General features: G+C 54.0%; 5 protein-coding genes across 5 annotated transcripts; 3 read left to right on the top strand and 2 right to left on the bottom strand.

The window, feature by feature from the left end:
* The first annotated feature begins 2267 nt into the window (after positions 1-2267).
* BO97DRAFT_407700 (EI24 domain-containing protein) lies at positions 2268-3504 on the top strand. Its single transcript, XM_025695689.1, has 3 exons — positions 2268-2419; positions 2501-3078; positions 3186-3504. Exons 1-3 carry the CDS (start codon positions 2366-2368, stop codon positions 3358-3360), a joined length of 807 nt encoding a protein of 268 aa, XP_025548698.1. The 5' UTR covers positions 2268-2365; the 3' UTR covers positions 3361-3504.
* A 1831-nt stretch (positions 3505-5335) lies between these two features.
* BO97DRAFT_351680 (uncharacterized protein) lies at positions 5336-7434 on the top strand (the record flags this gene model as incomplete). The annotated part of the gene is made up of 3 exons (XM_025691988.1): positions 5336-5395; positions 5471-7048; positions 7114-7434. 3 exons carry the CDS (start codon positions 5336-5338, stop codon positions 7432-7434), a joined length of 1959 nt encoding a protein of 652 aa, XP_025548697.1.
* A 612-nt stretch (positions 7435-8046) lies between these two features.
* On the bottom strand, positions 8047-9050 carry BO97DRAFT_479980 (haloacid dehalogenase, type II; the record flags this gene model as incomplete). Its single annotated transcript, XM_025700723.1, has 2 exons — positions 8047-8807; positions 8882-9050. The coding sequence occupies 2 exons, from the start codon at positions 9048-9050 to the stop codon at positions 8266-8268; spliced, it is 711 nt and encodes a 236-aa protein (XP_025548696.1). The 3' UTR covers positions 8047-8265.
* A 226-nt stretch (positions 9051-9276) lies between these two features.
* Positions 9277-10333, top strand: BO97DRAFT_396264 (HNH endonuclease; the record flags this gene model as incomplete). Its single annotated transcript, XM_025694077.1, has 2 exons — positions 9277-9570; positions 9677-10333. The coding sequence occupies 2 exons, from the start codon at positions 9277-9279 to the stop codon at positions 10331-10333; spliced, it is 951 nt and encodes a 316-aa protein (XP_025548695.1).
* A 309-nt stretch (positions 10334-10642) lies between these two features.
* Positions 10643-14959, bottom strand: BO97DRAFT_396260 (translation initiation factor 2). The gene is made up of 3 exons (XM_025694076.1): positions 14891-14959; positions 11172-14829; positions 10643-11089 (listed from the first exon to the last, which is right to left on the bottom strand). Exons 1-3 carry the CDS (start codon positions 14912-14914, stop codon positions 10938-10940), a joined length of 3834 nt encoding a protein of 1277 aa, XP_025548694.1. The 5' UTR covers positions 14915-14959; the 3' UTR covers positions 10643-10937.
* Positions 14960-15117: the final 158 nt, after the last annotated feature.

The following is a 15117-nucleotide window of genomic DNA, read 5'->3' as shown; positions in this document are numbered from 1 at the left end:
CAATTGAAGAGGCTGTGACAAGTTCCAGTGCCATTGCTAGCGCTAGCTCTCATAAAGTTACCCAGCCAGCTTCCTCGAGTGCGAGTGTAGCTAGCCCAGAAACTTCACCAAGTCCTACGTCCAGCTCTTCTTCCAGTCCGACTGTGCCTACTCCGTCGACTTCGAGGCTAGCCGTGCAAGACACTCCGACCCCGAGCGTAGCCGCTGAACAATTATCTAGCTCGATTGCCGTATCCTCGACTGAAGCGGTCACTACGAGCTCAGCGATACACTCTTCCAGCTCCAGCTTGACGGTACCACAGATTGTCATCGCGTCAAGCTCACATATCCAGTCTCATACGTTGGCTCATACTGCGGCTGTGTCTTCTGTGCCTGCTACCACGCAATCATCCTTCACACCTGTGGTCACGCCCACATCGAGCTCTGTCGCGAGAAGCTCTACAGCGGTCTCGACATCGAACGCAATAGAGGCAACGACTTCTTCTGACCCATCTATCGGTGTGATTGACACGTTGCCTAGACCCAACACTGCCAGATCTACCTCCTATACTACCCCAGACTCAGAAGTCTCAACTGTGACAGCAGCCTCCAGCGGTAGCAGAGCTACCCAAACACCAGACTCGCGCGTCAGTCCAACAGAAGCACAAACGATCGGACAAACAAAGACTGCCAGCAGTGTCTCAGACACCACCCGGCTTTCTCAGACTCGGATTCAGGTCACCTCCACTCCGTTCATCGGCGTGACCCCTGCCACAGAGACCACGAACGACACTGCACCCGAAGAAACTCAGGTAGTGGTGATCCTGGTCACACCCTACGCATCAAGCACGCTGTATGAGACTTCATATCTCGCCTCGGAGTCAGCCATCTCTTCTAGATCCGGGGTAGACGCAGTGACACCTACGAGTGCAGCAACAATGGAATCAACGTCAACGGAGGTGGTGGAGCGGACTTCAACGCCTTCAGCGGTTCATTCCACGTCTACAGCCTCAGCTACGACTGCAGTCTCTTCAACCACACCCGAACAAACACCCGACATCACGACGACAGTTCATCAAGCAACAACAGCCCTTGTAACCGTTGTCGCTACCCCCAGTCGAACAACAACTCCGAAACAATCCCCGGACACCACCACAACCATCCACCAGACCACAACAGCCATCGCAACCATCGTCGCAACACCCGACGAAAGACCCGACGAAACCGCCGACCTCACAACAACAATCCACCAAACCTCCACAGCCATCGAAACCGTCATCATCGCTATCCCCACCGCCGCCCCGCAAACAGCAGCCGAAGGACCACAGGCTCCAACCACAACAACATCACCACCATCTACAGCTCCCGAAGCAGAACCTACCGCAGCAACAAAGCCATCATCACAAGGCAATGCGGAAGTAGACGGCAACGAGTCTATTACCACTGCGAACGCAGAGCCTAGTGGTTCCGAGTCCGAGCCCGACACCATCCCCGCCACCTCCCCAGGGGACAATATCATTAAGGTCGTCCCTGTTACCCCATCTGGCTTCTATACTGTTACCGAGACCGCGACCGTCACTACCACGGAGAAGGAGACGGTGACGGTGACGGATCGGGTCAAGGGGACCGTGACGACTACGGCTACGGTTACTACTACTGTTGAGGTTGCGGGGTTTTGAATTTGTGTGTCTAGAGAAGGCATGCTCTGCATCCATCGGATATACCATTCATTTGTTGCTTCAATCATTTAGTCAGTCGGTTATACTGGTTATACAGCGTACCTTCCTGTTGATTTTTGTTTCACTCCTTGTTCACTCCTCTTTCTCTGAATTGAATATCTTTCTTGGATCATTGCAAGTCAATGGTAATGGTAATGGTAATGAACAGAATATAAGTCTCGAATTCCTTGAACAGTAGCATACGGTGGAGATACCGTGCTTCCTAGTGCCAAGCCAAGTACCTCTGCGAAATAGACAAACCAAGAAGGAGGGTGTTCGAGAGACATATTGTAAAGACTGCGGCCAGCCTACTCGTTCAGGAACCTTGTCACTGGCAAGAACTTGGCTTTGAGCGCGAGAGTATTCATATAGTGAGTTTCTACTTCTTTTCTGATTCAAGTTGATGAAATCCATCATTACACTATATCTCGATGCTGTGGTAACACTTCTTAAACTTTTACATGTTGCCTTGAAGCCGCCGTTGTTGACCGCCTTTCTTATCGATAAGGCGGGCTGGGCGCGGGTGACGATGATGTCGTAGCAGGCAATACTCCGTCTGTTGACAGTCGCCGGACTTCTACCCTTCCTCACCCTTGTTTCATTGCTTCCTTCAACTTCGTGTAGACTCGTCTTTGGTCGCATCTGTCTCGTTTTCACAACCACTGGTAATGGCGGATAGGGCATGGGATAACGGGAAAGCAGCGTGGCTGTATCCTCTGCGCGTATGTTTGGGTTTTGCCTCTTTTCCCTGTTGCCTATCCGAGTTGCCTTGCAAAGCACAGCGTGACTGACACCTCTCCCAGGGCATCTACTACTTTCTATCAAACCGATATCTCTGGCCGTTGTTCAAGGCTCGATTGATCCCGATCATCCTGCTCTCTGCCTTCATCTACGTCCTGTTGTTCCTATTTCTGTGGCTTCCACAGGTCGCGTTTCTCTATATATTTCAGGGCGCCGGAGCGTGGTTCAGCGGCGTGGTCCTCGTGCTCGGAGAAGGGGCTGCGATTGTGGCTATTCTGTTCGAAGCGTTCTTCGTCGATGAGACCTTGGTGGACATTTTCGACGCGGTGCTGGTGAGTGAAGGCCATGGCGAGCTGGTCAACGCCTCGCGCGTGCTGTACCCCCAAGGCGACGATGTCGTGCAGCGGCTAGGCAAACCCACCCAGAGCGCCGTATATGCGCCCTTCTCCCTGCGTCAGATTCTGGAATTCGTCGTCCTCCTTCCGCTGAACCTTATTCCAGTGGGAGGCACCCCCATGTTTCTCGTGTTGACGGGCTACCGGGCGGGGCCCTTTCACCACTGGCGCTATTTCCAGCTATTGGATCTTTCGAAGCAGCAGCGGAAGGAGAGGATACGACATCGGCAGTTGCAGTATACTACGTAAGTCTCCAAGTCCAGCAGATCTCTCTCAGGGTGCCGCGGTACCTTCCGCCCTCGGAGGAAGGATCCACCGACTCGGATACTTAATAATTAACCACAAATCCTAGGTTTGGGACGGTCGCCTTGGTGCTTCAACTCGTTCCAATTTTGTCCATGTTTTTCCTGATGTCTACCGCGGTTGGGTCGGCACTTTGGGCAGTGGAGCTGGAAAGTCGACGCGATCCTTTGGGCAGAAGGCCTGGGCGAGATGGTGTTTACCGCGACGACGATCCTCTGGTATGATTATGATGGTCCGGATGCATGTTTGTTTTTGATTCGATGTATAATTGGATTCAAGTTGTTTATGATTTTGAATATCTGAGAGTTTGCTTTTAACTACCTTAATATCTTGCGGCCATTGATGTGTATCTTGGCATTGGTATTGGCATTAGCATTGATTTTCTTGGAAATCTTTCTGATTCCGAGTGCTTTTTTTCCCCTCTTTTTTGGTGAGTTTTCGAGGTTTTTTTTTTTTTGTGTTAGGGAAGGGCCCTCTCTTCAATGCGCCTACCTCGGCTCGGAAAAGCCTAGGGACGAGGAGGGACAATGAGGAGGTCTCCATCGTCAAAGTCTCACCGGGAAGGAAGGACCTTCTTCCTCAATTCTCGGTACTGCCTGCCTGGATGCATGCCCGATTACGTGCAGTTTCAGCTTTCCAGCAGTTTGGATGGGGGGAGGTTGATGACCTTAACTTCTTTTAGGGGAGGGGTTAGTAACTTAGCGTGCATGCAGTGCGGCTGCTGAAGACCAAAAGGGAATTTCCCCCTGACGGCAAACTCTAGCGGGCGCTGGCGGCCGACTGTCCACCGATCACTTTGCCATATCGACTCACCCGCCCGGCCGATCTGCCTCTTGGTTCGGCCAGTGAACAGCCACAGCGGGCACGAACCGCAATCTATTTACGAAGACACAGGCACGGTACGGACTACGGAGTACGGACCGTGGAGGACGGACTACGAGTGGTAGTTCGACTGCATATCCTTATTCTTCAGGTTCAATTATACCTGGGATCTCGTTCATTAAGCAGTTCGTCACTGTTCGTGAGTTCTTCACTTCTTCATGGATCGATGGCACGTGATCACCAGTGATCCTTCCTCATCTTCTCCAGCTTCATCCTCGTCTCTCTCCCACGTGGAAAATGGAAATAGAACAACGATCATGAAACAACACGTCTTCTCTCCTTTCTCCCCGATTGTTTCACCATCTCATCCCAAGAAACGAGAACAGGAAACACTGGTCTCTACTATCAACCACCCACCCAGGGGTGTTTAGAAAATCCAGAAAATCCAGAACAAAACAACCCTCCACCTTTCCTCCGGTAAATCCCGGCGGTATGATCCGGAGGATCGATGTGGTTTACCATTGGACCTGCACTTCTTGATCGACGGCGGAGTCGACCCAAGTTAAGGTACATTCCAGCCAGTCCGCCTAAGCTTGTCGTCCTAAGGGCCCAAACCTCCTCCACCTGGGCGGGGAATCTTTTAGGTCCGTGGTCAATCATCGCCCAAGAGTCCGCGTCCTATCATCTTATGAGGTCACTCCGGGGTCACTTTCTTCGCTTTCTGCCCTTCCGTGGCTCTCCAACTTCCAGGGAATGTTCGCTCAACGGCTTTGCGGTCCTTCTAGGCTTCTAGACGTGTTGTCCACCTCAGGCCCCCTAGACTATTCTCCAAATCAACTATCCCTGATCCGTCAACGGTTTAACCTCCATACGGTGATCAACCCTGTATTTTACCTCATCGGAACGGGGCCGTTATACTACTGAGTTTACGTTATACTACTGAGTTTAATCCACTGCTCAACTCAAACCCCCCCTCTTCCTTCCCCCCACCTCGCTGGTCCCCTGCTGCAGCCTGCCAGTCACTGCCAGGTGCAAGAATAATAATATTAACTCCGGGTCATCAAGGTCGACCTAGTGTCCTAAAGCCACTGCCCACTAATACCATTTGCATATAGTCTAAAGAGCCTACTACGCTCACTGACTAAATCGTGATTCGTTTTGCGCCGTCCCCAGATCTCCCTCTTGACTACGCTCATCTCGCATCTGCTCCATCCCGCCCCGTGCCCGACAGCGCCGCTGCGGTATCCAGCCACGGATTGCTGCGTCCGTGGTATGCGAGCGCGGCCTGGTCACTGTCGGGAGAAAAGTGACCAGCGTGCAGTTCTCAGGAGTTGCGTTCCCAAAGCATGGAAGCGCGCACAATATCGACTCTCATTCATGGACCAACGAACCCGCCTGCGGAAGGCGTGCGATGCCTGTAGCATTCGGAAAGTGAAGGTACATACACCCACTGGTCCGATATTTGATTTGTCAGAGATGAAGTATGCTGATTTGTATCACCATTGACCACAGTGCGACACCAGCGGGCCACCCTGTCGGTCATGCGCAAGCTTGGACATCCCCTGCACGTATGAACGGCCAAGTCGTCGTCGAGGGCCGCCGAATCGTCATGCTGAAGCATTTAAGAAGCGAAAACTCGGAGAGTCTCCCTCGGGCTCTCCAAGCCCATCGGATCCGACCTCGCCTGTGCCACCAGCGGTGGGAGGGGGAGGGATTGACCCATCCGTGATCCCCTATCCCGCATCGCTGGAAGCTATCTGTTCAATGCCCACAATTCGGCTACTGATTGATGACTATTTCACGTATATTCACCCCTTAGTGCCGATTCCTCATGAGCCCACATTTCGCGCTGCGCTGGAACGGCGAGAGGATCTCACCAACCGGACCTTTCTGGCCCTCGCGGCCGCCATGATCGGGACGTCGGTTGCCTCTTTCCCCCGGAGACCCAAGCGTCACCTCAAGACAGAAGCCGAAAAATCCGCGTTTCCGCACTCGATGGCACTCGTCAAGCGGTGCCACGATGTAGCAGTGCAGGCTCGGGGTACGGGGTACCTCGACCGGACTGCGACCGTGTACGATGCCGCCATTAGCTATCTTCTCGGTCTCTGCTCCTGCTACGCTTGGCACATTCGACGATGCCGTGTATACCTCGCCGAGTGCCTGACCATGCTTCACGTGTACGATCTTTACCGCCACTCGAACCGATTATCCTATGTCACAGTGTCTAGTCCTAAGTCTGCCTCGTCGCGTCTTTCCCAGGAACCCAATGGGGTGTCCGGAGAGTCCCCAGTCAACATCATCGAGCGGGAACTCGGAAGGCGGCTTTTCTACCTCGTCATTGTCGGTTATCGCTCGATGCAGCAGCTGGGCGGAGGTGACACCATCGTTCACGTTCCCCCCGAAACCCCGACAGAACGCTATCCTCCGCTACCACTTGAAATTGACGATGAGTTCATCTATCTCACACACTATGATCCGCAACCGCCCGACCGAGTCTCACGCATGGTGGGTTTCAATGCCAACATTCGCGTGATGAGCTCGTACAACCAGCTCTCGGCTTGGGAGACGGCCTTTGGGAGCGGGCAGATTCTGGAGTGGGAACGACAGCGCTCCCTCCTGTGTCAATGCCTGCAGAACGCCAAAATGGCCTTCAATGGCCTTCCACGGGAGCTCGCTCTTGAGGGGTCACCTAGCTCTGCATCAAGCCAGGGACCAGACAACCATAGCCCGTTGTCTGGCACCAGTGGTCCACAATCGTATGAGCGTCACATACAGTATGAGATTCAGAAAGCGAACATTTATGCCAGTCAGCTTGCGATACGATCTTACTTAGTGGAGAAATATTGGTCCTTGTACGGCGCGGTGACACGGCATCAACAGCCGCCCGAACCGCATACTCCTGTTAGTCCTTCGGCGGCCGTCAAGATTGAGGGCGGCCCACTGCACTCCCAGGCAACATCGGACGCGGATGCTCAATCAGACTACATCGGAAGGACTATGGCTGAAGAGCGTCGGCTCGTGATTCGTGACTTGTTTGCATTGTTACAGTCGGTCAACGAGATCAACATGGAGCCAAACGGCGCCAGCTTTGTAAGTGTACCTTTTCTTCTACTTCTTTTTAGGTGAGTCGAGTGCTTATTCGGTGTTGAAAACAGACAGCCAAAGTCCGCCAGGTCGCGTCCACCCTTCTGAATTTTTCCAATGATAAAGCCGCCTTTACGATGAGCGGACCGCAACCTCTTACCAGCGCCGAAGTCGAGTCCTACCTCCGCGCCTTCATTGATACACTCGTGCGCCTTGAGGGTCTTGTAGCGACCGATCCTAGCAAGATCCGACAGCATCCGGACGCCTCCGGACGGTCTATGAGCTATTTGAGTGATAACGACCGGGAAGAAGAAGAACTGCGTCAGTGGGCCGGCATCAAGGAATACCAGGCCAGATTTGCTGAGGAGGGAGGGATGGCATTTCAATTATAGACTAGTTTTGCTTTCACTGATATGCAACACGTCTGCTGTTGTTTGTTTGCTGATTGATGTTGGTGTTGCGGGGTCTGTTGATAAATTGAGATTTCTGGCATGTTGTGTCGAGCGGAGTCGAGAGGAGTCGGGAGGAGTTTGTTTGAAATTCCGGGCAGATGGTCGGGTTGTATGCCTGTATGATTTAACGGTCTGCTCGTTGACTGGTTTGCGTGTTTGCTTGCTTGGGATCAATGTATAGTATGGATCAATGCTGGGTGGTGCTCTTGCTTGTTGTTTCAGTTTTGGGTGTGGGACAGCTGTTTTTACGGTTCAGTGCATATACAAGTGCAATTCTACCAGAGTCACTCTGCTTGCGATCAGGGCTAAAGATAGATGAAAACGACAGGGTACTGTATGTACTTGATAGTATTGAGCGACTGCTGTCGAGCGTCTGGTCTTCGTGTAATCTCGCAGCATGTTGTGCTGTTTGTTTATTTAGTGCAAGGAACAAAATTTCTCCGTCAAGCCTGGCTTATCGATAACGAAGGCGGTCAACACCGGTCTATAAGAGTGAAAATTTCTCCCGCGACTTCTACCTTTTTCTTTTCTTCTTCATACATATACTGATCACTCCTCCCTATTCACTTCGAGAATTCTTCATCCATGGGTTCTTGAAGGGGAAATGGGAGGTCAGAGCAACATCTGCTGACTTACCCCGGACTCTTCTACATTTGGCGTGGAGCGTTTGGAAATTACTACAGCGGGACATCACCTCTTAAGCTTTGCACTTGCATCTCTTGCACAACAATGAGAGAAAAAGGACTCATCTTAGTTTTTTTTAAAGTAGATTTATCTTTTTAAGATTATGTCAACGCACTCAGTCAGATGGCTGACGACCGCCGTGGGCACGACATCGGGCAGCGTCCGGTCAGTCCAACCAGCCTGACTGCGATCCACCCAGATCGTCTTGATGCCCGCGCTCAAGGCGCCCGCGATATCGAACGGATTCGCACTGATGAGCCAGACCTCCTTCGTGTCTGGCGTGCAGGCTTTCTCCCTCAGGTGTCGGTAGGCTGCCTGCGCAGGCTTGTACTGCTGCACCTCATGCGCGCTGATGATCTCCGTCAATCCCGCGAACCGGGACACGGCCGGCGCGTGGTCGATGCATGCCTTGACCATGTCGGCCGTTCCGTTGGAGAAGACCACGGGCTTGAGCACCGTGGAGGCGTCCATGAGCTTTGTTAGTGCTTCCTCGACGTCCGGGAAGGGCTGCAGCCGGTTGTAGGCTGCTAGTACCTCGTCGGTCTCTTGCGTTCTCAGGAAGGATCCCGTGTCGTCTAGAGCGTGTAATAAGGCGTTCCGGGTGACTTCGTTGAAGGGCAGATAGCGTCCTGTAGTTCGTTTACTCGTTATGTGTTAGTCGGGTCTGGTCTCGCACTTGGATGCGTGATGCGAAAAGACGTACCCATGCTGTTCAGTCGCCAGGTATATTCCAGCTGGTAGCGTCGCCATGTCTGTGCAACGGTGCGGGCGCGGTTGCCGTCGGCTCGGAAGTGTTGCTCCAGCTCATGCGTGGCTGCGTCGAACGAGAGTAATGTCCCGTAAATGTCGAATGCGACCACTATTTTTGCCATATTTATATCGAACAATGGAGAGGTGCAGAGTTCCGTATTCAGAATGTTGCAAGGATCAGGGTGGTTTTAGCATTACCGCTGTGGAAACCCCCACATGGATGATGTCAAACTATCTTCATCTCATTCCCGCCGCCGCCGCCGTCGCCGCTTCATCTTCTTGTCTGTACAGTAATATGTATATGCATCATCTTTGGTTCTCTCTGTCGCATCGCATTCCATAGCATCAATGAGCGCTCTCCACGCCGCGAACTACCAGGTCTTCCGCGACTGCCTTTCCACGGCCCTGGTGGAGAAATTCTCCACGCCCGCGCAACCCAAGAAAGCCCGTCGCAATCGCGGCGCCGTCTCGCAGCGCCAGAAACCGCGCTCCAAGGACTCTGTCTCCTCTGATCGGGACACGACTGCACAATCACTGCCTGATCGCGCTAGTCCGGAGGAGTTGGCTGAGTTTGTTGATGTGCGTTGTCTACCTCCCTCATTCCTTCACCCTCGATACTCCCTTCTACTCCAGATTCACCTTGTCACTCTCTATACAATCCTCCACCATCCCCAACAATAACCCCGATTCAATCCCCCAATAACCAAGATAATCACATCCGAGCTGAGAAGTCTGAACCGGCGCATAGTTCCTCGCATCCGAAACCTTCCCAGCGCTCCCACCAGATCTCCAAACCCTGACCTACACTCCCCCGCCAACCACCAGCAGCAATACCAACCCACCACCATCAACATCTACATCTACATCCACCCCCAACCCGGATACCGAGAACACCCAAACCACCCCAGAAGACGCGCGCACACTAGCCGAAACCCTCTGCACAACGACCCTCCCGCCCTCGGTCCCAGACACACTAACCGCCTACGCCCTCCTCGACACACCCACCACCACCTCCCCCAACGCCCACGAGGCTAATGACAACCTAACAACATTCTTCACCCCAATCCTAGCAGAATACATCGCCGCGACGACAAAGCCCCCACCGGTGTGGGCGACAACCCGCAAAGAGGCGTGCGAGATCTGCGCCCGCGACTGGATCCCGCTGAGTTACCACCACCTCATCCCGCGGAGCGTGCACGCCAAGGCGCTGAAAAAGGGCTGGCACCCCGAGTGGATGCTGAATAGTGTTGCGTGGCTGTGTCGTGCTTGCCATAGCTTTGTGCATCGCATGGCGAGTAATGAGGAGTTGGCGCGCGAGTGGTTTACTGTTGAGCGGATTTTGGAGCGTGAGGATGTACTTTCCTGGGCTTCTTGGGTTGGGAGGGTGAGGTGGAAATCCAAGTAATCTTTCCTTTTTCTGGGAAGCTGGAAGGAAGGGGGGTCCGGGGTCTCCCCGGATATCTTTTACTCTGGTTCAGGGATTGAGGTGGGCTGGGAAGTTGAAAGAAAGGGGGGTCCGGGGGTTCTCCCCCGGGAACGCTTTATCCCTGGACTAGAGTCAAGGGGAAGGGGGGTTCATGATGGATGCATAGATAAGTGGAGAGATGTATAGATAGATGGGGGTGTGATGGCGATTGATACCTGGGTAAGTTAAATTGAGATATGGACAATTGTAGACCCCCTCTCCCTCCAACCCATATTGTGAGTTGAGGCTGGAGCTGCCCCGTGGTATCGTTACTAACTATTGTACTGTACATGAAGCGACCCCACTCCGTCCCTCCACCAGGTCATCCAATGCATGCATTGCACTTATGAATCCCGCGTCATGCTTTTGTGTGTGTGTGTGTGTAAGTGTACATACCCAAGGCAGAAGATCCGTGATAGTGTGCGAGTGTGAGTGTAGAGGGGCACCAGCCCCGGTTGGTCTAAAAATACAGCTAGCCACTGTGAAGAACAAGAACAAGAAAAAGCATGGCTAGATCGCTCAAGAAAGGACAAACAAGTGGCCACTACAGGTAGCGCTTCTCGAAGAGCTCCTCGTAGCATTGCACGTGGTCGCCCTCCTGGAAGTCGGTCCAGCCCTCGAAGGCGATACCGCACTCGGTGTCTTTGCGCATTTCCGTGACGTCCTTCTTGACGTTCTTGAGAGAGGATATGGAACCTAGAGATGATTAGTGATAAGTGATAAGTGCGGAATAGGGGGAAGGAGTAGAACTGGAACTGGATGCGTCAATGGAACTCACCATCGTAGATCGTCTCCTGACCGCGCAAGACTCGCACCTTCCTCGTTCGGTTGATGAGTCCGTTGCGCACTCGACACCCCGCAATGTACGTCCGCTCGCGGCCCTTCAGCTTGATCTCGAAGATCTGACGGATCTCCGCTTCGCCCGTCACGCGCTGTGTCACCAGAGGCGGCAGGTGTTCGCTCAGGGTGCTCTTGACGTCGTCGATGAGGCGGTAGATCACGTTGTGGTCCTTGATCGTGACGCCGCGCGCTTCGGCCATCTGCGACATCCGCGGGTCGATGGGCATGTTAAACGAGATGACATGGCCGTTGGCCGACGCAGCGTGCTCGATGTCGAACTCACTCACGGGGCCCACCTCGGCACGCAGGACGTTGGCATACACCTCGTTGTTGCCGACAGCCGTGACCGAGTTCAGGACCGCCTCCGCTGAGCCGTGCACATCGGCCTTAATGATGAAGTGGACGGGCTTGGGTCCGGACTCGCCCTCGGTGGAAGACTCGAGGCCGGCCTCCTCTTGGCGGCGCTTTTCCATCATCTCGCGGCGAGCCTCGTTGATCGCAACCGTGTCTACACCCAGCTTGGATGTTTCGGCTCTCTCGAGTCGGTATTCGACAACAGACTTGGCCTGCTGCTCGTTCTTGGCCTGCAGGAACTCCGTGCCAGCCTCGGGCTGCTCTCTCCAACCGTCAACCTCCACCGGCATACCGGGAGTCGCTTGGTCAATGGAAGCACTGGCTTCGTTCCGGAGGGTCCGCACGCGCGCCCAAGTTGTGCCAGCCACGACGATATCTCCGGGCCGTAAGGTGCCGCGCCGAATCAGCATGGTAGCCACGCGCCCGTAGCTCTTGGTCGTGCCCTCGACGACCCATCCCTCGACATTGCCAGTGGGGTCTGCGCGGTGGTCGAGGATTTCGGAAAGAGTGACAATAGCCTCCTCAAGCTCCAGCATGCCAGCTCCAGTCTTACCACTCACACCGATGGCCTGGACGTCACCGCCGTAGTCCTCAACATGAACCCCGTGCACGGAAAGATCTTGCTTTACCTTGTCAGGGTTGACACCCTCCTTGTCCATCTTGCTCATGGCCACAATGATCGGGACATTGGCTTCGGTGGCATGCTTGATAGCTTCAATGGTTTGGGGCTTGACACTGTCATCCGCAGCTACCACCAGCACGACGATGTCGGTTACGTCCGCACCACGGCGGCGCATGTCCAGGAAGGCTGCGTGGCCTGGTGTGTCGAGAAAAGTGATGGTTTTGCCTGAGGGCATGGAAACGGAGAACGCTCCGATGTGTTGAGTGATGCCTCCGTGCTCCGATGCCACAATCGACGACTTACGAAGCCAGTCAAGAATGGTGGTCTTGCCGTGATCGACGTGGCCCATGATGGTCACCACGGGAGGCCGCGGTGGCAGATTTGACTTATCTTCTGGCTCAGGCGCGGCAGTCAGCTCGTCCTCACCTGTGTCGAAGATAGGCTCGTAATTGTATTCGGCGGCGATGAGCCCGGCGGTTTCTGCGTCCAGAACATGGCTATGAGTGACTTCCTCGAATCCCATCTCTTCCATTCGCTGAAGAAAAGCCGCGTGCCGCACACCGATGACATCTGCAAGATTACTAACGCTGATGAACTCAGGAAGATATAACGGGCTGGGAGCGGCTTCCACCTCTTTTTCGCGATTCTTATCCCTCTTCAAACGCTTCTTCTCTTGGCGACGGCGTTTGTATTCCTCGGTGTCAAATTCCTCATCATCGTCCAATCGCTGCTTGCGACCTCGCTTTGACCACTTATCATATGTGGCTGATTTCTCTCCCTCGCCCACCTCAAGCTTCCGCAGAACAGACGTGTCCCATGACCAATCATTGACGGATTTTTGAGGCTGGCCCTCCCCATCGGGCCCCTGATCGTCCCATTCCCTTTCCACTCCCTGCCGCCTTTGCTCCTCCTCGAATCTCGTACGATATTCGTCCAAAGCCTCTTGCCTTGTACCCGACCTTGATGACCAGGTACCAGCTTCATTGGCGTGTTTTTTGATCGTCAAGTGTGGGTTTGTCTGTTCCTCCAATAACTCGGGTCTGATTGTCCCGCAGCGAATGCAAGCACTATTTCTTCCCCAGCAAGCGTGACCGCAGGATGGGCACGTCCAATCCTTCCTCCGAAGGTGGAGAGGAATAAATTCTGTGATGACTCCGCGCGGCTTGGGGAGATCAGGCCTGGTATTGCGCCATGGCTGTGCCGGTACTCTTTGATGATGATGATGATGGTGGTGATGGTGATGACGATTATGATGATGCTGTGTTTGTTCATCCGCTAGCATGGAGTCTCGTGTTGCCTTCTCTGCCGTGCTCAGGCCGGTCGATTGCGTTGCCTTACCTCCCCAACGAGGAGCGGCGAATTCCCGACCCATCCCTTCACCTTCCGACGATTCGGAGATCGTGTTCGCAGGGCTTCGCTGCGCCTGTTGTTTGGCTACTAAAGCATCTCGCATTGCCTTCTCTGCCGCGCTCAGGCCGATCGACTGCGTTGCCTTACCTCCCCAACGAGGAGCGGTGAATTTCCGGCCCGTTCCGTGCCCTTCCGATGATTCGGAGATAGTGTTCGCAGGGCTCGACTGCGCCTGTTGTTTGGCTACTAAAGCATCTCGAGTTGCCTGCTCTGCTGCGCTCGGGCCCTGCGGTCTCGTTGCTTGAGCCACCGAGCGAGTTGTAGATTCGCCAAGATGTTCACGGCCGGTGGCGGTAGCGGGAGAGCCTGGTCCAGGATTGTCTGAGGATTCGGAGCCGACGGCATCGGTACTACTAGTAGTCGGAGTCTCTGAGGGCGTGGTTTCTGGATGACTCTGTTGAGCCTGCTGTTTAGCTACCAAAGCATCTCGCAATGCCTGCTCTGCTGGACTCAGGCCTATCGTTTTGGATGCCTTGGCTCCCCAGCGGGAAGCGAATTTAACACGGGATCCGCTGCTGGTAGTATCGGCGGGAGAGCTTGTTCCGGTGATATTCGAGGATTCTGAGAGAGTGTTCTCCGCGGTAGTGCTTGAAGTCTCTGAGGCATGGGCGTCTTGAGGGCTCCCATTAGTTCCTCGTCCCGTCTCTTGCGCCGCCCGTAGGGACCCTCGCCATGCTAATTCTTTCTGTCGATTCCCTTCTTGCTCCGCTCGCGAGGCCAACCGCTGTGCCCCCTCTTCCTGTCGTTTTGCCTTCTGCTCGGCGATTACAGCATCTCGCCGTGCCTGCTCTTCCTTTCGCTTCGCTTTCTGTTTGGCGATTATAGCATCTCGCCGTGCCTGCTCTTCCTCTTCCTTCGCTTTCTGTTTCGCGATTATAGCATCTCGCCGTGTCTGCTCTGCTCGTTCTTTCGCTCTTATAGCCTCTTGCTTTGCTTGTTCTTCTCGTAATTTCTCCTGTTGTTTTGCTACCATAGCATCTCGCACCGCTTGCTCCGCCGGGCTCAGGCCTATCGATCGCGTTGCCTTACTGCCCCAACGAGGCGCGGTGAATTTCGGACCCGTGCCGAAGCCATTCGATGACTCCGAAGAGTCAGCATTTGCGGGGAAGGCTCGAAAATGCCGCCGGGGCACAGGATTCAACACTGGAGTAAAAGTAGCATTTCTGCGGACGATTGCGCAAGACCAATCAACACCCTCGCGGCGAGAAAGCTAGAGGAATTCTAAGTTAGGACAGATTTGGTGGAAGCAAAAGTCTACACGATAAGCTCACCTCTAAGGCAGCTCGCCTGTACATGATTAGGGTCGTTCCTCGCAGCGTTTCCCGTGTCGTCAAAACTCCGGCCGACGATGGAAAGTTGTCGGAGACATCACGGATGTGGAAGTACTCAACTTCCGCCCGGTCTGTACCGACCGCCAACCAGACCGCATTGGGTAGTACGCGTCAATGACGGACAGGGGACTGTAATGTGCAAAAGGTTATGCACGATATGACTCAGC

Source organism: Aspergillus homomorphus, assembly GCF_003184865.1.
Source record: "Aspergillus homomorphus CBS 101889 unplaced genomic scaffold BO97scaffold_37, whole genome shotgun sequence".
NCBI classification, from domain to species: Eukaryota; Fungi; Ascomycota; class Eurotiomycetes; order Eurotiales; family Aspergillaceae; genus Aspergillus; species Aspergillus homomorphus.
The sequence above is the reverse complement of the archived record's forward strand: the minus strand, read 5'-3'. Positions and strand labels throughout refer to the sequence as shown.

Coding starts and splice junctions, on each gene's coding strand:
- BO97DRAFT_407700 (XM_025695689.1), top strand. CDS start 2,366: ATGGCGGATAGGGCATGGGATAACGGGAAAGCAGCGTGGCTGTATCCT. Junction 2,420..2,500: donor CGTGGCTGTATCCTCTGCGC/GTATGTTTGGGT, acceptor CACCTCTCCCAG/GGCATCTACTACTTTCTATC. Junction 3,079..3,185: donor CGGCAGTTGCAGTATACTAC/GTAAGTCTCCAA, acceptor CACAAATCCTAG/GTTTGGGACGGTCGCCTTGG.
- BO97DRAFT_396260 (XM_025694076.1), bottom strand. CDS start 14,914: ATGTACAGGCGAGCTGCCTTAGAG. Junction 14,830..14,890: donor ACAGGCGAGCTGCCTTAGAG/GTGAGCTTATCG, acceptor GAATTCCTCTAG/CTTTCTCGCCGCGAGGGTGT. Junction 11,090..11,171: donor TCAGGAGACGATCTACGATG/GTGAGTTCCATT, acceptor AATCATCTCTAG/GTTCCATATCCTCTCTCAAG.